The sequence below is a fragment of the Diceros bicornis genome, chromosome 37 (genome assembly GCF_020826845.1).
Source record: "Diceros bicornis minor isolate mBicDic1 chromosome 37, mDicBic1.mat.cur, whole genome shotgun sequence".
Classification (NCBI taxonomy): domain Eukaryota; kingdom Metazoa; phylum Chordata; class Mammalia; order Perissodactyla; family Rhinocerotidae; genus Diceros; species Diceros bicornis.
Window position 1 is genome coordinate 11,429,048 of NC_080776.1, and position 22,716 is coordinate 11,451,763.

Sequence of the window (22,716 nt, forward strand, 5' to 3'; positions counted from 1 at the left end):
TAAGATAATGGGGAGGCAAAGCATTGGAAAATTGGTCTCCCAACATCAGATACCAATCCTTATTTAAAAAGCAACACTCGTTCTAGCATCACGGCAGATTGCATCAGGGAAAAATGTGTATTATGTTAGCTCAGGTTTTAACTTCAGATATTTTATAAACAGCCAGGACCCAAGTTATAAAGAGGCAATTTACAAGGATATTCTCATCTTACAGCTGAGAATTTGTTTTGATTCTCTAAGTTCCTGGCCATTTTGAGGAGGGAAAAAAAGATGAACTCAATTAAACCTTAACTGAATGGTAAATGAGGTGGTGATTCTATTATGTCATCCACAAGATAATGCATAAGCAAAAAGAACCTACAGGGCAATTAGCCCTTTGAGAGATTCTAATATTTCAATAAGTCGTAGAAATAAATTCAGAGCAATTTAAAGAATAAGAACTCTATTAATTGTAATGTTCCCTTGCCCATATAAAAAAAATATTGTGCCTGTGTGTCTTCTTGCCTTTTTCTATCAAGTATTTCTTGAACTTCTTTGCAACTTTTCAGCCCCTCACATTTGCCTCTGGCTGATTTTAAATTATGCTAATTGGAAGAGGGAAAAATGCTGGTAATGGAATAAAATGGAACGCTATTTCTTATAGCATCTGGTGCAATCTGAGCCATTTAAAAGTGCATCTTATAGAACAGAGATCTGAATAAGCAATGCCAGTCTGATTACAAACAACATGGGTCTCATTAGAATACGTCAATCTGATTGCTAGGTAGTGATACACTGCAGATTACTAGGCCATAATTGCCTCTTACATATTATGTGTATAATATATAGTTTCTCCGGGTGTATGTTAAAGCCACTTTCTCTCATGGCTATCTTTTCCAGCTCTACACAAAGCAATGTCTATGTTCTACTAAGTTGATTTTAACTGGGTCTTTAGGTCCTAATTCTATTTTCTCCTAAGTATTCATCAAGTTTTCCACAGCAGTGCTGTAAACAAAGAATTATGTCCAGGGCAATTGCCAGAAACAAGATATGTCAGGGGTCTATTACCCATTCAACTGGGAGCAGTCAATGGCTCAAGGCACTTCCTCCAAAGGAAAAGAGTAAAATAACTGAGGCCAAAGCCCACAATATAGCCACAAGTCTTAATTAGGTTGTTGATTTAAGGGCGTTGTGCATTTTTTCATTGTCAAAATCCATTTGGTTCTTTACTATGACTAGAAGAATTCAGACATCTTAGTTCAGGTTACGACTTTGGCTCACAAGATTCAGTTCATCATTGAAAACCTTCTTTATGGGCTCTGAAATCAGGACATGACATTCATACTTTCCAGTAGCATAATCTCCCCAACCTGTGCTTCCACCTCACATGCTCCAGCCCTAACCAGTATTGCAACCACTAGACCACAATGGAGAAAAAGCAAATCTCCATACGGCTACAAATCTAGATAAGCACTTGGAATATTCCTTGGGGTGTGGAGGTAGATGCAGCGTGGGCTGGGAATCAGGAAACTTGAGCTAAAAGTTGTGCAACATAAGGTGCGTCTGTTTGCCTCTGTCTCCTTCAGTTTTCTCATCTACAGTCCCAAGGGATAGATGTCCAAAATGTGTTTCAGAGAACTTTTATTCCATGGAGATGTTAAAAGGATTTCATCTTCAAATACATTTGGAAAATGCTAGGTTAAACTGGCAAAATTGGTTTCTTTATTACAGGACTTTGCAGAGCCTTTAATGTACCAATGTGCTTTATGGATCTCGAAAAGGGGCTAGTAAAATGCATCACTGTTTTCCAATCTTATTTGGCAATAGAACCCTTCTGGCCTCATCCTACTCCACTGAGTAATACTCATTACATCTTATCAACCTAATATTTTATGTAAATACTTACTCACCCTCTATTGTGTTATGTTTGGACTGCATCACTCATTCACACAGCCTAACTGGCCCGTGGACACATCTGTGTCTGCAGCTCCTGCTTTCTGTAGAATTGATTATAAGAAATTCTCACAAGACCCTGACAAAATAGGGAACACTTACTCCCATTTTAAAGATGAGTAAACTGGGTTTCAGGGACATTAAGTGACTTGCCCAAGGTCCCACAGGTAGTGACCAGTCCAGGCAGGGTTCATATTAAATTTGTGCACTTTTTTATCACATCATGCTCAACCTCTACTTCAGTGAATTTTTCTCTTGTCTTTGGACCCATCTTTTGTTTCTATCTGGTTAATGACTAGTCTCTTTTTGTCACAGGCCATCATCGAGTGAAGAATGGTATTTGAGAGGTGCTGTCTGTGGCTTTTATGCTTAGAACACAGAAATGATAATTAAAGCAAATCACTTCTTCCTCCCCCACTGTATATCAGGTGGAGGTATCTTAGTGATAATAGATTCCACTCTGCTTTTAGTGAAAAGTCAACTTTGGAAATTAATTCTTACAAAACACAGTGTGCAAGATGAACATTGTACTTAACTCATAGTTTGTTTCACTAGAGCTTACCAAAAATAATCAACATGACTAACCATCAAAAATAAGCTACCTGGCAAAAGAAGAGGGAGGCAGCATTTAAGGAAGAAGGCACCTGGGTAGGTACCGCTAACAATGGCCTCATCATCATCAAATTGGAACATATCCACACGGCAAATCGTTCAATCAGGTAGAATGGAGTTCATCATACGGTATCTTGGTGTAGAGGTTACGAGCTAATCCCTGGAGTCCAACTTCTTGTGTTTAAACCCCAAATTCCAATCCTTATTAGCAAGGTGGCCTTGGGCTAGTTGTCTAACCAATTTGTACCTTAGTGTTTTTATCTATAAAATGGACAAAAGAGTATTTCTGTTATAGGTATAGGCTGTCGTGAGTATTTAGATAAACAGAGATTAGGGCATATCTGGCATGGAGTTAAGTGTTCAAAAATGTTAAAAGGAATGAAATCCTGCAAGCCTGGGCTCCAGCTCCAATTCTTAGGATGCCTCAGAACAGACTTAAAGGTCTTGCCCATCTGACAGATGTCAAGGGGCTAAGGTGGTGTGATTTTGCACATTCTAGTTGTATCTTTATTCGAAGGAAAAATCTCTTGCCTGGGATTAGGCTTTATTCTATGCCCCCCACACCTCTCCCTCATTTGAGGCAGACTGAGTGGCTAAGGCAATTTAAATCCTGAAAGGCAGGCACTTTTGTGTACAAACAGAAGGTTGTGACCAGAGAAAGTGTAGAGATCTGTAATGCAGAAGGGAAAATGTAATCCCTAAGCATCTGGACAGACAAGGATGGGAATGCAAATGTTACAGCAAATCTGAACATTGCTCATGCTTCTCTGAATCTCTAGGAGATGACCATTGGACACGTTCATGGGAGAAGATCAAAGAGAGCTTGTAGATGTACTCAACCTCTACAGGAAGCTTTCCCTGACCTGCCCTATGTGCATGGTGCTCCTTTATACTTGTGGTAGAGACTGGCTAGCTGCTCAACAGGTTTAGTTCCTCTTCCTGTGCACACAAGAAGACTACATTTCCCAGCCTCCAAACCATAGGTTAGCCCCATGTGATTGGGTTCTGGCCAATGAGATAAGGGAGGTAGAAACACAAGCCCTTTCCTGGCCATAAAGCCTTCAACACAGTCATCCACATTCTCTTCCCCTTAGGTGGTAGCCTTGGATGCCACGTGTTGAACATGGCAGCCTCACTGGAGAGAAGGAGCTTGGATCCCTGAGTCAGTGCCTGGAAAGTTGCCAGGAAGATCCTCTGGATCTTCATCAGGCTATGAGGTGAGCTAGAAATAAAACTTTAGTGTGCTAAACACTGAGAATATGGGATCATTTATTATAGAAGCTAGCATTCGTTACCTTGAAAAATACAAAAATCTTATATTACACTACACTGAAATCAATCTCAAAATTATTGTCAAGATTGCCTGTGGCAATTTTGATACTACTCTACCAGCTCATTCTAGAAAATGTGGGGGGAAATAGTTTACTGGTTCATGTGATGGTTACTTTTACGTCAACCTGACGGGCCACAGAGTGCCCAGATTAAACATTATTCCTGGGTGTATCTGTGAGGGTGTTTCTGGATGAGATTAGCATTTGAACTGGTGTCCTCAGTACATTGCCATTCCCAAAGTGAGTGGGCATCATTCAAGGTGTTGAAGGCCTGAATAGAACAACAGGTGGAAGGAGGAATTCCCCCCTTTTGTTTTCTGGCTCACTGTTTGAGCTGGGACGTCCTATCTTGTCTTCTCCTGCCCTCAGACTGGATTCACACCATTGACTCAGGTGATTCTTAGGCCTTTGGACTTGGACTGAATTATACCACTGGCTTTTCTGGGTCTCCACCTTGCAGATTGCAGACTTCTCAGCCTCCATAGTGGCATGAGCCAATTCCTCGTAAAAAGTGTCTCTATATATCCATATCTCTATAGAGATATAGTTAGGGATATATCTTCTGTTGGTTCTGTTTCTCTGGGGAATCTTGACTAATACAGTTGACTTCCTATCTTACCAAACAAATCGGGGAGAAAATGGCAAACCTAGTCTCTTTCGAATAACAAATATGTCATCAACTACTCTCCTGTTGTATATAGCTGATTCTAGAGAGATAAGTTTAAATAAGAAATAAACACAAAATAACCAGATGTAACCCAGATTCTTTTCATTTCAAGGTCCATATATTTTGTGTGTGTGTGTGAGGAAGATCAGCCCCGAGCTAACATCCATGCTAATCCTCCTCTTTTTGCTGAGGAAGACCAGCTCTTCAGCTAACATCTATTGCCAATCCTCCTCCTTTTTTTTTTTTTTCCTTTTTCTCCCCAAAGCCCCAGTAGTTGTATGTCATAGTTGCACATCCTTCTAGTTGCTGTATGTGGGACGTGGCCTCAGCATGGCCGGAGAAGCGGTGTGTCAGTGTGCGCCCGGGATGCAAACCCAGGCCGCCAGTAGCGGAGCACGAGCACTTAACCGCTAAGCCACGGGGCCGGCCCTCAAGGTCCATATTTTAAGATGTCACTGGTAACACTAAACGGCATGTTCCCGCTCTCTGAAGCCAGCTGCTCTTAGGGGCTTTAGTTAATACATTTTGATAAGTCTTGAGCCTGATTTTCAATTAACAGGGGCTTAGTCATTTGATAATTTATTTAATGAAATAGTATCATGAAGAGAGCATTCACCCTTAAAACTGTGGCTCTTAGCGTTTTTTTTTTTTCTTATGGGGAAGATTTGCTCTGAGCTAATATCTGTTGTCAATCTTCCTCTTTTTTTTTGCTTGAGGAAGATTAGCTCTGAGCTAATATCTGTGCCAATCTTCCTGTATTTTATATGTGGGTTGCCAGCACAGCATGGCTTGACATATGGTGTAGGTCTGCACCTGGGATCTGAACCTGCGAAGCCGGTGCCCACGTGGAATGCACCAGACTTAACCACTACGCCAAGGGGCCAGCCCCACCTTAGTGTTTTTTTTATCACACATCAATTTAGAATTTGATGAAATTTATGAACTTTCTCCCCATCAAAATGCACATATACATATAACCATTAGCATTTTAACCATGTTTTAGGGACACTCTTGAACCCCTTGGAGCTCCAGTGCACCCTCAAGGATCCATGGATCCTGGATTAAAAGTCCACGGTAAGGATGGGTAGCTGGTCACTCGGGTCAGTAGCAAAGACGTTTGAGAGGGTGTGAAACTGGGAATGTTAGAGAAGACAGCTTGTGTTATCAAAAAGGCTCCTGAGAATAGCTACCATTTGTTGAGTTCTGGCTAGATGCTAGACATTGTGATAACGTTTTAGTTTTAATATATTTAGTCCTTACAAAAGCTCTCGGCATTGTAATCGCCATTCTACAAACAAGGAAATGAGCATGGGGAAGTTAAGAAACTTGCTCTAGATTGCATGATGGGTAAGAGGTGGAGCCTGAATTCCAACCAAAGTTCATAGTTTTAATTACAATGGGATACAGGATCTTATAGAATCTAGGTTGGATTTGCCAATGCATTGTTCCCAAGGGCGAGGGCCATTTAGAAGTCAATGTTCTTTATCCTCTAAATAAGTACTTTCAATCAGAATTTAAGATTTTTGTGTTTTAATCAAATGACAATCAACAATTTAGAAGCACCATACCTATGACAAAAATTATTGAAAAGAGACAACTAGATTCCAAGTTTGTATACGGCAACTACTTTATTATTTTCAAATGCAAACTCTTTGCATTTAGTTTGCTATTTTACAATTTTACAAACTAGGTATAAAAGACCATAAATAAATGACATAAGTTATGTGTACCTAAAGTTCATGAAGGGAAAAAAAATACCTTGACAAATTAAAACAAAATAGAAAATCTATGTCTAACTTAAGAGATCGTTCAAATTTTGGAACATGTTTGAAACAAGCAATGTTCTGTTAACTTCTTTTCAATTATGAACTAAATTATAATATGCCTTATACATTCTAATTTTAACCACAGTCCTTGCATATTCCAACATACTTGGAGTGATACAAAAAATAAATGCACTCTTCAGTGTGTATCAATGCTTGATGTTGTTGGAGAATGTTAAATAAGTGAAAATATTGCTTCTAGAACTTTCCTTTACTGGTCAGAGTTTAAGTGTCTTCAGACAAATATTGAGGGTATATGCGTGTATGGATTAATACACATATCCTTCACAGACTGAATACAAGAGGTCTCAAAACACACACCAGCAGTGTTGTGAGCACAACCTTTCTTTAAAATAACTTTTTTAAAACACACCAGAACATTTCATTCATAAGATTGTTAAAAACAATTTGGGGCCAGCGGACGCATGGTGAAGCTACTTGGTTTGGTGCAGGGGAACAGCTTAATGCTGCCTAATGGAAGATCTGAGCAAAATTTATCATCTGAGCTCCGTAGGCCAGCACTCACTCACAGGGCTATGTACAGCCCCTAAAGTTGGCCTCCTGTCCTTACCTCGGGGAAAGATGACCCGCTCAGAGATACAACCTCATTTCTTTATACATATTTTTCAGGCATCAATGCATAGGCACATCCCTTTAAAAATATATTAAAATCCCCAAAAAGGGGTGAATTAACTTTGTTACTCTGGCATAGTTATGAGAATACAATGCCACACACCCTGTCAGAATGTAATAAATATTTATTGATGATTTTCTCTACTTATTTAACAACATAGGGTTCAGAATCTTTTTTTCCCCACTTTTCCCTGATTTGATGTTATAGCTTATATAAATGGCCACAGTTTCTGCAACCATAGCTTAGAATAAGCAAGGCAGCCACTCAGATTATGAAAAATGGCAGTATGTCGGCTGGAGTTTGGTATACATGTCATATCAAAACAGGATCTTCACACACCGGACCTCCGATTCCAGAAGGCTGATGCACTTTTGAGGGCCGTAGGAGTTAGCTGCATATTAATAACTGTAGAACTTTCCGTATAAATTGGGAACCTGAAATTGCTTGAGGCCGTTTAACTCCAACTATGCTAACCTCAAGAGTCACTGGCATGTATTTTTCTGACAGTGGGAGACAAAGTATTAATCCAGGACACAGCATCTCAAAGCTGACACGTCTACGTTCATCTCCAAAAGTATATGAATTGCATATATTTGTTCTCATTCAACAAGTCCATTTATGCAGAAAAACAAAGGCTACTTGTATTCCATTTGGGGTTACCAGACATATTCCATCCCCTTCTCTCTCTCCATCAAGGAAGTGGTGATTCTGATGAGGAGTTCGAATCAGAATACGTGATTTTGATGATAAGTTGTCACCTGAATGGATTTATACTCTAAAATTACTCCATTACTAAGGTGAAATGCCTCTGTCCAAAGCTGTAGAATTACTTATTAAGGTTAGTGTGGCAGCTACAAAAGACACTTATAGATACAGGACATTTAACATTTCTGGGTTGTCTGTCTAAGGGGATGGGCATGGTCTCCAGGCTCATTCTCTCGTGTGGCTCTTCTCCTCAGAGCTGGTGGAAAACCAGAACTCTCCTGGTGTAGCATTCCACAACATTCACAGGCAGTTCTAAGCATGAGGTTATACACGCACACACACACCTACACACGCGTACACACACACTCACACCTATGTACACACATCAAAAGAGATAGTCAGCTCATATTTAGTCTAAGAAAAAAATATATTTATATCACTGCATGGCACACCCTGGGTAAAATGTTACTTCAGCAATGCATATCATAGGCAGCTCATGGGAACTGGCTTTGTTTTGTGTGGTGGCACCTGACCTGGTGTCCATAGTAAAACCTGTCGCTTTGCTGCCACACCAAGGCAGCAGTGACGTACAGGAATGAGATATGGAAATACATATAAATAAAACCACAAGGAGTTTGGGAACAACGGCTCTGCAGAGCTGGTACTGCGAGACAGTCCATTCCTCAGTGCAACCGGAGAACAGATGCTGAACCTGGAATGTTTGCTGTTTCTTTCACTGGGAAAGGGGATTTGAAAGTCAGACATTTATTCTTTTCAGGTACTGGCGTTGTTTCATCAGTGTCTTTGCTCCAGAACTGGCGTAGTAGAAGCAGAAGAAACACATTTAGAAGGAGCTGAGGAGGGTGTGTTCTGTTTTCTTCTGTGGGCTTTGTAATCAACAGGAAGGGCTGTGAGTCCGAGATAGCAGAATCTACTCCCTGTAGAGAAAAGAACAAGACTTTAGACAAAACATCAACCAATATTGCCAGCCAGTTGTCAACCAATAATGCGAGAAAGAATATAGGTACATAGATGTTGGGATGGCTCCATAAGAAGCAGTTAAGGAGGGAGATCATGAATTCTTACTTTCCTCCTCTGAAAAGTGACAGCCATAATAACAAAAAAAAATAATGTTCAGGGGGCCGGCCTGGTGGCATAGTGGTTAAGTTCGCACGCTCTGCTTCGGCAGCCCAGCGTTTGCAGGTTCAGATCCCAGGTGTGGACCTACGCGCCACTCATCAAGCCATGCTGTGACGGCGACCCACATATAAAGTAGAGGACGATAGGCACAGATGTTAGCTCAGGGCTAATCTTTCTCAGCACAAAGAGGAGGATTGGCAATGGATGTTAGCTCAGAGCCAGTCTTCCTCACACACACACACACACACACAAAATGTTCATTAACAGCTTAGTTATAACAACTCCGAGGAAGGTACTATTCTTATTCCTATTATATGGATGAGGACATTGAAGCATAGAGAGGTAAGCAACCTGCTCCTGGTCATACATTCTGAAGCAGCAGAGCTGGGGTTAGAACCCACACAGTTGGTCTACAGCCATATGCTTCAACCACTATGTGAACAGCTTCTCTTTGAAATGAAAACTCTGACTTGATATGGTTCAGTCGTGCAAGATAAGAAGGGCTTAGAGTCGATGAAAGGATCTGAAAGGCAAATTGTCCTACTGTAAAAACCCCAGATACCAGCATCCAGTCTTTCCAAAAAAGGAAATTGTGTATCTTGGAACACATCTGGAAACATCACAATCTGCCAATATTCAACAATATGACTGAAAAACGCAAACTAAGAAATAAAAAAAAATTGGCTGTTTTTCTCAAAGAGAAAGTAACTTCTAATGAATGGAGGTATCTAATTAGTAAAGGATCCATACAATCTGCACATAACAGGCAGAGAGAGGGAACCTGGGGCCATTGTGAGAGGTCCGGTGCCGGTGAGGGAGGTCTTGGGGGCTCAAGCCCACCAAGAACCAGTCAGCCACAGTCACCCCACCAGTCTAGGATCGAACAAGGCTGGCACAGAGCATTGAATCATTGTGGCTCCTTCTCGTCCTCTCATCCGTCAAATAATCAACTCAAGCCAAAAGAAGCAATTTCTCCTCTTTCCTTTGTGACAACTGACTGTCAAGATTGTTTCTTGGATGCTATCTCACACCACAGTGGCTGTGCGTGGCAGTTGGTGGCCTCAAGTGTAGAGCGAGGATTAAGATCAAAATGCACCTTTACAGGCAATTTTGCCTATTTTATTAAACCAACTATTTATTTGCTTGTTTTGTATATGTGCGTGTTTCTTTATTGTGTGAGGGAGGTACATAAAATTTAGCTTCTTGAAGGTAAATGAGCATTACTTAAACTTCTAGAAAATGCTTTAGTCTATCTGGAAAGAGAGAAACAAAGTTTTCTTATAGACTATTCAGATAAAAATTACTTCTTAAGCAATTTTGAAATTATGAATGTGGGAAAGGGTATACTACCAAGGTCTTCAAAAAGCTACTTGTCCACATCATTCACTTTGTCAATTCGGAAAAAATGAAAGAAAAGGAATTGGATCTATTTTTCCAACTGTTTCTTCTCTGGAAATCGGTAAGTCTAACAAACGTAGTTTTTGAAACCTAAACTTGCAGGAATTTCAGCAGACAGGCGCGTATTTATAGGAAGGACAAGGAGAACACGAATGTGACCTTAAGATTCTGATGGAGTACAACCAACACCATGTGGATGGCACAAACTTTTTGAAGATGATTTTCTTTTGCTCCTGGAAATTCCATTGTCAGAAGAGAAAGCATAGTCTCAAAACTCCATTTGTCCCCTTTCAGTCTGCCAACCCCCTTCTTCATCAAACGCCTGGATATTTGTAATATATTTGTAATATTACATTTCATATATATGTAATATTATATATTTGTAATATTAAGTTGGCTATTTGGGGACTCAGTATGTATGTGAAAAGGATTGGATTTTTCAAGTGAGAAGTGTGGGAATGTGAAGGCTTATATCTAGTTGATGCCAAAAAAAGAGTAGAGAAAAATAAACCTTCTCTTCTCTTTTGAATTCCTTTATCCTGGGGAATGGGGAATTGCTTGAACGGAGACCAGACAAAGCATGTGGTCTTCGTGGGGTTGTGAGTGAAAGATGTGACGTTCATTGTGACTAAATAAACAAAGCAGTGTTCCTTTGAGTCACTCATGAAGACACCAAAGTGTCTTTACCATCCAGTTCTTTTCATCGCAAGGGGGTCTTACTTGTGCATTTCACTCTTTCCAATTATAAAATAACAATTTTATGAATTTCAAGCCTAAATAATACAGGAGTAATTTGATAGGTCTACCACCTTTTGTATAGATCCACATTTACCCTTAAACCCTCTTAAATCCATTTCAAGTGGAGCAGTTTCATCTGCATGGCTCCCTACCATTGAATTTCATTTCACCCCATCTGGCATGTAACATTTTTGTTCACAAGTGAACAGTGGATGAATAACACTTGGGAGACCTTGGAGGAAGGGTACACCTTTCTCATATGAAGTTTAACGTGTTCTACATAAGAGTACTGCATATACACTCACAACACCACCATGCTGGAGGAAAGGTATTATTATAAAAGTATCATTATCCCCAATTTACAGGTAGAGGAACTGAGTTATAAAGAAATGTAGAGCGAACTTCCCAGCGTCAACATCTCAGTTGGCTTTAGAATCCAAAGCTGTCTAGATGTCAGAATCTGACACCACGCCCCAGGAAACAATGCAGCATTCCTGTTGTCCTCACATTTCTCTTCTAAAGTGTGTAAGTTCATGGAAGCAATGGAATTAACACTTTTACTGCTACTGGACATTATTTTAAACAGTTGGAAAGTTCTTTTTTGCTTTTTCCATTGGCCTGGACTCTAACTCACACATGTATTAAGATTCAGAAGCAACCTGGAATGAAATAAGATTTCATATTCTACTTTTCTTTCAATCCTCGCCTTTTATTTCATTTACAGAAATACCTGCTGAGCAGTAACAAAACAACACCAGCATAATCTACAGCATTAACTTGTTAAGATGTCTTAGAATTGACACACTCTCTTTTTTTGAAATGCTCTGCCTTGAATAGACTCTATGTTTAGAAAAATACCTCAAGTCTTAAGTTGTTGACTTTAAGAAAGCAAAACTTTTAATTATTCAAGGTACACAAGGTAACACTGTCTTTTTACTTACAAGATAATACCATAATGCTATCTTATTTGAATTGGACTGTGGAGATTAAAAACAACCTACTCCACAGCTTTGCTGAAGGAAAAAAAAAAATTATAAGTTTTTTAAAAAAGCAAGCAAAACAACCAACCTACATCATCAACTTTTAACATGAATATCCAGAACTCCTAGACTTCAGCAAGAGTGGTGATAAAACAAAAATTGTTGGAGTGGTTTAAAAAACAAATTTCACATGCCTTCTGAACAAAAAGCTTTTACAACTAATGTTGCAAAAAGGTTTTTACCAAACTGTCATGATTTGACAGCATCAAATTTAACATTCTTTGCTCTTTAAGAAATAGCTTTCAGGATGAAACCAAGGGAGAAAAAAAGGTCATTAAAATCAGCCAAGCTCTTGTTTAAAAGTGATAAAAATGGAATAGTTAAAAAAGTTAAAATCTGTCCAGTCAAAAAAGTTAGGTCTTTTGCTTCTTGAATTGAACAAAGTCATGCAATTCACCTGTTTCAAGAAGAAAATTCCAGGATTAAAATAAAAGCATCTAAGTCTAATGGGTTTTATGGATAAAAAGCATGTTTTTTAGTAGGTCACTTTCTGATAATGAGGAAGTCAAGGTGACTTCCAAGTCTCACCAGTGACATCTAGGTAAATCCTCCTTGGCTGATCCTGCTTGGTAGGGGGCTAGTGGAGCCAGACAGCAAATGAGATTAATGGAAAAGACCCTCCAGTATTTCTCCATGGAAGCAAACACTCCAAAGGATGGGGATGTGCATGACCCAACAACATTAGAGGGAAAGGCTCCCGAGGTTATTGCCGGGACCCCAGAAGATGCTTAACAGGTATTAGTGGCATGAAATGAATGGCACCAAAGAGCGGGAGGAACCCTGTGTGAGGAAAAGCACAGCCAGCAGGCGTCTAGGTCCCGTCTTCCAGAACCTGACCTCATATAGTTCCTATTTCACTCCTTCCTGGAAGAACAGCAGGGAAGCCATACTGCTTTTGGTCTCCCCTCCCATTGTCAAGAGAGGACTGAAATCTCAAAAGAAACCCAAACTACCCAATAGACGTGAAAGAATATTTACTGCTCAGTGTTTTACATAAGATCAAGTTTTTTAAAAAAAGTTTTCATTAGAGAAAGATTCATTGCTGGTTCTTTTGACTTACCTTGTATATTTGGGGTTGCTTCTTTAAAGGAGGGAAGCGTGAAAGTTCCCTAGGCAAGATTGTCACAGTCCACTATCCATAAGGTAGTCACAATAAGCTTGTAGCATCCCCAAATAAGACTTTCTATGGCACAGCCTCAGGCCCAAAAAAACATACCTTGTTTGTCCAGGTAGGGGGTAGGATGCTTGGGTTTTATTATTATTTTTATTATTATTTTTTAAATCCACTTTCCTTTTCTTTCCAGCCCCTCATGTCATCATAATCCATAAGGTGGCCTGAGCACTGAAAGAAAACCACTGATGAGTTAAGTAGTTTTCATCCAGGGTTTTTTCCACGATATGAACCAAGCCTTCAATGCTACACCTGAGTCCTTCAAAAATGTTCCCAGGCATTGGTTTCACTCCAGTGAAAGAAGGATGACTGTCATTTATGCCACAAACAAAATACTACAGTTGTAATTCCAAATGGAGAGAGGATCAAGGATGTCTCAGAGAAGCTCAGTGTCTGGCAGCAAATATAGCATCAACACTCGGAAGCGGTGCTCTATTTATACAGATACATGTATTTTACAAACTGGTGATGGACGGAAGTACTTCTGAGAAACAATTTGTTCCAGGTCTATTTCAAAGGACGCTTGTCATTTCTGTAAGCCCCACAGTTTCAGCAATCTGTACACCAAGCAACGCTGCAGATATTTTTTTTCCTTTAATTTCAGAGGGCGAAGACGAAGTAAAAAAAGTGCAGTTCTTCAATTAAAGTGCATGGATGAGGTAAACTAATTTCAAGAGTTTTGAGTTTATTCAGTACTGGCTCAGACAGGAACCATTCTGCCATGTATCTGCTGCATTTGGGTTCTCATGGCCTGGACACTGCTCAAAATCTTATTCTGGTGTGTGACAGCGGTGATGCCAATTCTTGCCAGGTCACTGTATGTAGGGAGAGAAAACAGAGGGAGAGCATGAGTTACGAGGGCTGAGAATCTCTTTTCTGGGCTTCATGCAGACACACATTTGAATCAGCCACAATTAATACAGCACAACAAGGCACGTGTATTAAAATGTTTAATTAAGCAATTTAATGCAACAATGTAGGTGCTTTATAGAGGCTGTGTAAAATTATACTCAATCAAAATGAAAGGCATTCCAGTTTTCTTTTTTTTTTAATGAGTAGGATGATTATGCAGCTCAAAGCAAAAAAGGAAAATACTATTAAATCTAGATTTACCCTTTTGTGTAACATCGCTGAGTACTTACTCCTGGTTCACGTGCACTACAGCCTCTAGTGTGGTATAACCAGCAGCCGTGAAGTTATCCTTATACCGGTCCATTTTAATAGCTTGGAGCCAATCACCCACCGATACTACGGCAGAGAATTCAGGGGAGCTCGGATCCAACAAGGCAGTGTTAGGTCTGGAAATGGAATGTGAATGAGAAAGTGTAAACGGACAAGAACTATCAGTAAGACAGCAAGACTCAGAAGTCATATTGCCTAAGTTAGGAAAGGGGCACTGAAATGCCGAGAGCAGGCTTTCGGTGGAATATTCACGGTCATTTGTCATCATGTGATTTTTTTTTGCCCCTAATTTCACAAAGCTGCTAAACACCACATGTATCAATCACCCGATTTGTTCTTAATTCCATTTCCCACATTTGTTTTATATGGACCTCTTTGTGCATTAATGATCACAGCAAGTCTTTTAACATCTTAGCCTGGGGTAAAGATTTGTGTCTGGGGTAAAGATTGGGGGAGCCCTTGCGACCTGTTCAGTCTTTGCAGAAAGAGTCCAGCCCTTGCCAGCACCAAATATTGCAGACTTTAGTTCAGCAACTATGGAAACCCTAGTGAAGTATGGGTAAGGAAAACTGTGAGCTTGCAACCTGCCAGACTTGATGGAAGCACAGAGAACAGCAAGAGTTCAAGTCCAGCATGCTCCCAGCCAGGTTTGCAGGCAGGCTCATTGATTCAAACAAACTTGGGACAGCAGGGAGTTAATCCTCTCTTTAATCAACCAGGGCCTGACCAGCACATGTGCCAAGACTGGCAGGAAGAATGGCCACTTTGATCCCTGTTTGGATTGTGGAATGTGCTTCTCGTATTCCCTTGCTGGGGCTCCTAAATAATCATTTCAACAAAATCTGAGCACTTCTTATTAACTTATTTATTAGTTTACGTGTTTCTCAGGCCAGGTGTTTTATATTAGGTCATTGTCAAGAGCAACTATAGTTCAAGGAAGGAATTCTGCCATTCCTCTCGATATTGATATACAATAAATCACCTATGAACGGAAAGTACTTACTAAGAGAATTATAGTCATCTTCATCATCAAACTACCTAATAATCACAGAGTAGACCTTCACAGGGAATTTTATACCACCTGTATTATAACTATCTGTATAACAACATTGCTGCTTGTTGTTATATTTTCTTGAAATTCCCTTTTGCCTAGAAATTACAGAATGTGGTCGATCTTAACATTTTGACCTGATATTCATCCTCAGACTATGTTGCTTGAATATACACATTTAAATCAGAATTATATCACCACAACTGAATTTTCAACCAAAAAAATTCTTTTCTTGTAAAAACACAATTAAGTCAGTATAATGGCTTAACTTTCTACATAGCAGAATTAATCCAATTCTATTTTTTCATTTTAATTTTTACCTAAATTATTTTGATTTGCATTACTTCCCTTTTATATAAATATTTTTTAAAAGACTTGTTTTATCAAAAGGTTTTGTGTCTGAATAATAGCTTGCCTTTGTGACATGCCTTTCAATTAAATCCAATTTTCTGAGTAAAATCCTGCCGATTTTTACAGCAGGAATAATCAAGATTTAATTTTTTTCCAAATTTTGAGTCAATAACAAATATTACCACATAGAATTTTAGACATTCATGCTGGATGTTTACCAATAATATTTGTTATTAGACACAGACCAATAATTTGCATTTACTTCCAACTTTAAGCCAAGACATTAACAGGAAGTGGTACCTTCCAAGGTCAATACAACCTTGGGATGAAAACATCCTCACTTGGACATCAATTAACGCTCAGGGTCATTCTCAAGCTTGTTCTGGAAGTCTTTGTGCTCTTTGGGGAACATCATGACATTTGCCTAATTTTGTGCTGAATCACATACCACATTATACTATAACTCATGATCAGCAAGCAGTAATAAGCCTCAAAGCTATTTAAGCACCATCAGTGAGAAAAACTTAGAATTGAGAAAAGCGTAGCCAATAGCCCAATTTGTTCTGCACTTCGGCGCTAAGCACACAGTATGCAATATCAGTAGCTGAAGAGTTTACGCCAGCGAGAGAAGCACCAAGTACCAAAGAAATGGCCTCAGGACCCTCAGACTAAATACACGGGGATCTAGAGCTGGAGATCTCAAAGCTGGAGGAGATTTATCTTAGAATAGAAGAAGCCAGCTACACAGAAAGGGGGCCTTAGAGCCATCTACCTTCACCCCTACGGAAAATAGAACAAAAACCAGCTCAGAAATGTTAGGTTTTTTTTTTTTTTAAGGTCACATAGCTACCAAGTGGCAAGAATAAGATGTGAAGTCAGGCCAATGTTATTTCAGAAGAGCTTGATCCTTAAACTCTTTGTGTAGTGGCCAATGCCAAGGGATCTGAAAGCCTAAAAGAGAATGGAAGGTTCCTCTGCTGTTTGCTCCAAATTCTTTTTCTCATGTATTGCAATAATAAGTGTATTCCTTCTCGTCTAGGACCCTTAGGCTAAGTTTTTAGGAGAAAGACTGGAGGAGAACATCGTAGTGCTGGCCAAGCGTGGAAGGGCTTGGATATCGTGGGAAAAAAGTCTTCCTACATTTAACTCGGGGTCATGATGAAAGAGAAGCCTTTGAGAAGTGCAGATTTGGAGAACAGTAGATGCCTTGCCTCATGCAGGCCTGAATCGCCTGGTCTTATTGTGCCTGTGGTCTTAGATAATTTAACTGATAAGGATGGTCTACACCCTTTCGGCTGGAACTGGTGACTAGATAATCCTGAATCTTATACCAGCAAAGCTTAGTCTCAGTAAAGCAAAAAAGCTCTTATTGAATTACAGGACTTGAAGTATCTTTCTCTTCTTTCCGCACTGATACGCTTCTTCATTTTGCTCTTTCCAACGAAATAACTGCCCCTTTTACAGATGGTTCAATCATTTTCATTTTCAAAACCCTGCTCAAACATTCATCTGCATGCTTTGTAATTTGATCAGTTCCTATCTTAGTCCTGTTTCCTTCTATCCTTGAAAGACCCAGAAAAGAGGAACTTTAAGAACTGAAACCTAATGAATCTCTTGTGGCCATTAACACTTTATAAGTCAACTTAAAATTGCAGTGAATAAAGAGCTGCCCTCTAATCTTTATTTTTCGTCAACTCAGTGTTTCTTTCCCTTTTCAAGATAAAGCATCTAGTAACCTGACCGTCTTCCCAAAGTACATTTCATCCCTCTTCCTAAATTTTCAGGTCCAGTATCATAAAGTAAGCACTTAATTATTTCTTTGTTGTTGTTTTTAATTTGTTTTTCTTCCTACTAATTGAGGCCTGACAGGTATTAGGCTCTTCAAAATGGTGAACAGAACATAACGAATACTCCTCTAATTGAGAAAGAAGCCACCCAAGTTGCAGAGCATTGTGAGTGGCTTCTGACTAAAAGGCAGGAATTAACATGAGTCACCACTTGCCTGCCTTCTCTAATGTATTCTTTCATACATCACTATTAAGTAAGCATGGCCGACCTGGAGCTCTCGGTCCCCGTCCTCTTCAAGCTGTTGGGGTTGCGGATGAGTTTGTCCAACATGTTGACAATCTGCCCAAATTTAGGCCTGTCACTTCTCTCCTTCTGCCAGCAGTCGAGCATCAGCTGGTGGAGGGCAATGGGGCAGTCCATTGGAGGGGGTAGCCGATAGCCTTCCTCAATGGCTTTAATCACCTATCAAAGAAAACAGAATGGTATGTTAAGCTGCCAGGCAAGCTGTTGTTAGAGGTTCACCCTCCTGATCGGCATGTTCCCTGTACATTAAGCTGCCTGCAAGCTTGAGCGTGGGAACAGCTCCAACTCCATCACAGAAGCCAACGCTGGACCTGAGTATCGCTGGCAACCAGGCAGGGAAGCCAGCTGTTGCTATGAGATGTTCTCAAATGGCGGACAATGACAATCTGAAACTCTAAAGTGGAGATGCATCAATGTTCCAAAATGGTTAAAATCCAATCAGATCAACAACAAGGTGGTGGCCTGGCCCCCATGGATCACATGGCAATTATCTGTTATCCAGCATCAGCTAAACACTCTTAGCAAAACTGACTCTAACTAGTGTTAAAGACCTTCCTTAGAAGCAGTTAATAGCTGCCTCCAAACCGTTAAGCCTCTGCCCTCTTGCTCAGACAGCTAGTGGGTCAATACCAGAGCCCAACTTCCAGATCTCCTAATCCAAAAGATACTACCTTTCTCTGAAACAGCCCATTCCTCGACCCTTCCAGACACCCAGCCATTTTGACTTTTGGAAGACTATCCTCTCGGACACCCAATTCTTTACCTCTTTGTTTGGTCTCAGGTGGCTGCAAATTGACCTTGTTAAATGTGTCAGTAAGTAGATTAAAAAAAAAAAGTAGCAAAAATCCCCACCTTTTATAGGGCATTTGCATTTTAAAGGGGATCCTTATACATCTAAGGAAAGAAGTTGCAATGGCAGATGAAAATTGTCTTATTGCCCAACGTGGTCTCCTGGCCTAATAAAACATAAATAAATCATTCAACAGTCTTTCTTTGAATTCTGATTTTTCTAATTGGTCTTCCCAGATATTAAAGTACTTTTCTTATGGGCTTTTCTCTAAACCATCCTTCTTCAGGGTGTGAATCCCAGTCACGTAATGCGGTGTGACTCACACCAAATTTAAAGAGAGGAATTGCTTCATAATTTCTTGGCCACTCGTAAGCTTTGTTTAACGAGTATCCTGTGAGATTCTGGAGGTGCTTTTGTTTGTTTGCGGTTTTTAAAAAGTTTTATTTGTTTTAAATCAGTCTTTTTTTTTTCCTACCAAAATGATAGCTGCTAGTGAAAACAGCCAGTGGCTACACCCACCTCAGTGACCACGTTGGATTCACCCTGCAGTGGGGTCCATTTACTGCTCAACAATCAGCCTTCAAGAGGAAATAGTCCATTCACTTGGATCCAGTTTCTGTGTACCAGTATGACTGTTGTCTTTTTAACCAGCACGCCATTTCAGTTTAACAACCATCTTGTGATATTAAGCCCTCTGATCCCTTTTCTCCCATGTATTTTTGCCAACACCCTGTTGTTTTAGTATTATTTACTTCTCCTTCTACTGTAGACTTCTGTATGCTATTTTACTGAACGTTATTTTATTTATTTCTGGCAATTACATAGGTCAGTTTGATCCCTTATCTTTTATCTTTTATCTGTCCAGGTGCGTAGTGTTGACTCTAGGCTTGATGAAAACATTTTGCATTGAATTGATGAGAATACAAGCAACATTGGGCTGATGCCAGGTTAACACAATTTGTTATAACTCCTCAGACTGCTTAATACTCTTTCATTAGCTCTCTATCCACTGCCAGCTTGGAAGATGGCTTGTGGGTTAAGAAAGCATATTTTCTCAGTTTACTGCTGAACGTTTTGGGGGGGCAGAGGAGAGGATTAAAACAAACAAAAAACCTGATCAGTTTGACAAATTTTCAACAGTTACTTTGACTTCTTTCACCATATGCCAAATGAATTCTACTCGTGAGAGTAATTCTCTAGTTACATTTCCTATTGATTCCAGGTCTACACAGAATCCAACACAGAGACAAATACACGTGAATGATAGATCAATATGATTTGTGGGAGAGAAATGGCTTCAGATGCTTTTTTCATGGATAAAGCCAGACAACTAAAAGTTTAAAACAAGAAATTGTTTTAATAATATATAGAAACTGTCAAAACTACAGGTCTGAAAATACTTAGGGCAGGAAAACTGATAACATCTTTAGATACTTTACCCTCATGAGCATTTGGCCATGACTCTCAACTGAAATAAAGGAAACTTTAAATATCAAATAATTAAATAAGTAAATACATGCATTACTTGCTCATTGAGGTTGTCTTTATCTTTCTGAAAGTCTCTAACCCAAAACCAAATGATGCTACAAGAAACGTACTTGAAGGTGTCTGCATAGCATAATCACATCAAACAATAGATTACAAGCCATTCACCTCTGCAGTCTTTTTCCAGCCTGTAATTATCTATCACTATGCTACCTGCTGTCTTTCTTCCTATCTGCGATGAACCTTCCTTTATAATTTACAGATGATACAATGTCAACACTACCATTCCTCTTAATCTGATTAGAGAATTCTTTTTGCCCCACTAGACAGGGAATGCATTAGCTTCTCTACTGCTCTGAACATTCTTTTATTGATAAGGCAACCAGCATCCTATTTCTTAAGTGTACCTGGTTCTTCATTTAATTGTCTTTGCAACTTTCACTTGTTTCAGGACCATGAGGCAGATGGTCACGTAACATTCCACATCAAAAAGAATTTAAAAATAAAAAAAGACTTTTCTAAAATACAAATTTTATTGGTAAACTGAATACCATGCACTTATAAACACTCTATGCTATTATTTTACCTCATACATATAAAAATCAGGAAAGTTCAAAAAATGGCCATTTTATTTTGATCTGATTTCCACCCTTCTAGAATTAAAACCTTTCCAGAATTAGCTAATAACTGTTCTAAGAAGACCTCCTGCTCTAGGGTTTCTTTTTTTTTTTTTTTTCCTGATTGGAGATGTTTGTAATTAAATTCTATTACTCTGGATTCTTATTAGTGTCATTATTGAACGCTTTTCCGAAATTGCAGGCATTGTGGCTACTCCCTCATGAAGTGGTCCAGATGGTACATTTAAAGGGATGTGCATAATTTACAAAGGGTCATTCAGTGAAGCTTTATTTTAGAGCCCTCAAGGGGCGAGTTCTAATTACAACTATGCCAGCTTTAAAATATTCACTAGTTTTCTTCCAATAAACCTTCATGTCAATTTGATAGCATGTGGAATTTGTGTTTTTCATATATCCTTGCATTTTCTTAAAACTCAAAGTTAATTTTGTTTCAGTATGGGTTTGAAAGTTAACCAAGTAAAAATACTGTCCTATATCACTAATTTGTCAATCTGTGTATCTATCTCTCACTCTCATACTATACCATTTAGGCTATATAATTTTGATCCTTGAAATCCATGACCATGAGGCTTAGCTAGATTACTAGACATATTTGTATTAAGAATCTTGAGTTTAATGTATCATTTCAAGTTCAATGCTCACTCCATCATACACTAATGCAAAACTTTCTGAATCTCAATGCAAAGATATATATTTCAGAATGCAAATCTACATGCAAAGACGTATATTTCAGAACATAAAGACTCACGTCTTGATTGGACATATCCCAATAGGGTCTCTCTCCATACGACATCACTTCCCACATAACGATTCCATAGCTCCATACATCACTTGCTGATGTGAATTTACGATAGGCAATTGCTTCTGGTGCAGTCCACCGGATAGGAATCTTGCCACCCTAGGAACATTCGAGCCATAAGTTATTCCTTAAGTACATTACTGATGTGCCATTTTAGTTTCTGAACGTCATTACTGTTGGCCACGAAGGCTTACAACATTCCTGAGATAGCTCTCCAAAAAATAATAAGAGACTTGTTTATTTTAACTCAAGCCTTCCAGGTTGAGACAGTTCTTTCTCACATGTTTTCTTGGGTCACAGGAAAGCGAACAAGTAATCTGTTTATTTTTAAAAAGCCTATTTATTATACGAGCTCTGCTTAAGGCAATATTGTAAAAGAAAGGGAATATCAGGTTTTATACAATATGTATGTTATCCACGGTATATTAATAGATGTGCAGCGCAGGTGATACTCATTTTGACTTCTTGTTGGACTCTCTGACCCAGGAGCACAAGGACAATACTTATTCCTTCTGAAATCATGAAGTTAAATATGAAAATTTCTATCCATCGTACTATCATCCTACTCTTATATACCATGACAAACATGCCCAACATAGATAGAAGATAAGACACTAAATAGGATCTTAGAGGAAGCCAAATAATATCAGATACTAAAGCCATTATTGATTTTAATGAAGTGAGCGTAGGATTTTGGTTATTATTTAATTTAAAAAAACCCTGCAAAAATGGTAAAGCAATTGAATATTACCCAGGAAAAGTTTAAAGTATGCTTTTTTTTCTGCCTCAACCGTCTCTTGTTTGATTATGCTTATGTATAAGGTGTTTTTAGTCGAGTTTCAAACTTCCTGGGGCTCCATCTGGGGAAATTAATTCAACTTGAATTCAGACCCTTAAGCTGTTCAACAGGACATCATTTAAAATTCTTCTCTGCTTTATTAGGGCTTCTAAACAGAACAATAAATTGTACTGGAAATTGCATTGATTCACATCAGTTTACTCTGAAAACCCAGTGTATTACATTTATACTTGTTACATACAGAAGGATACTTGTGCTGCCTTCCGCCTTCCTTAAATCTTTGGCTAAGCTTTTATCTAGGCAAATGTACCATTCTAGAAGCCTCCTTTAACTTTCCTC

General features: G+C 39.1%; 1 protein-coding gene across 2 annotated transcripts in view; it reads right to left on the minus strand.

Annotated features, from left to right (window-relative positions):
* Positions 1-6,245: 6,245 nt before the first annotated feature.
* The window catches only part of EPHA4 (EPH receptor A4), a 140,444-nt gene continuing 123,973 nt past the window's right edge, over positions 6,246-22,716 (minus strand). The window contains exons 14-18 of one of the 2 annotated variants that reach the window (XM_058533088.1): positions 21,528-21,677; positions 17,832-18,025; positions 14,334-14,489; positions 13,081-14,006; positions 6,246-8,642 (exon numbers count right to left, since the gene is read on the minus strand). In XM_058533088.1, coding sequence (XP_058389071.1) covers positions 13,892-14,006; positions 14,334-14,489; positions 17,832-18,025; positions 21,528-21,677 — 615 coding nt within the window. In that variant the 3' untranslated portion in view covers positions 6,246-8,642; positions 13,081-13,891. Of the gene's footprint in view, positions 8,643-13,080; positions 14,007-14,304; positions 14,490-17,831; positions 18,026-21,527; positions 21,678-22,716 lie in introns of those variants that run through there. The other variant, XM_058533089.1, reaches the window with a different exon arrangement.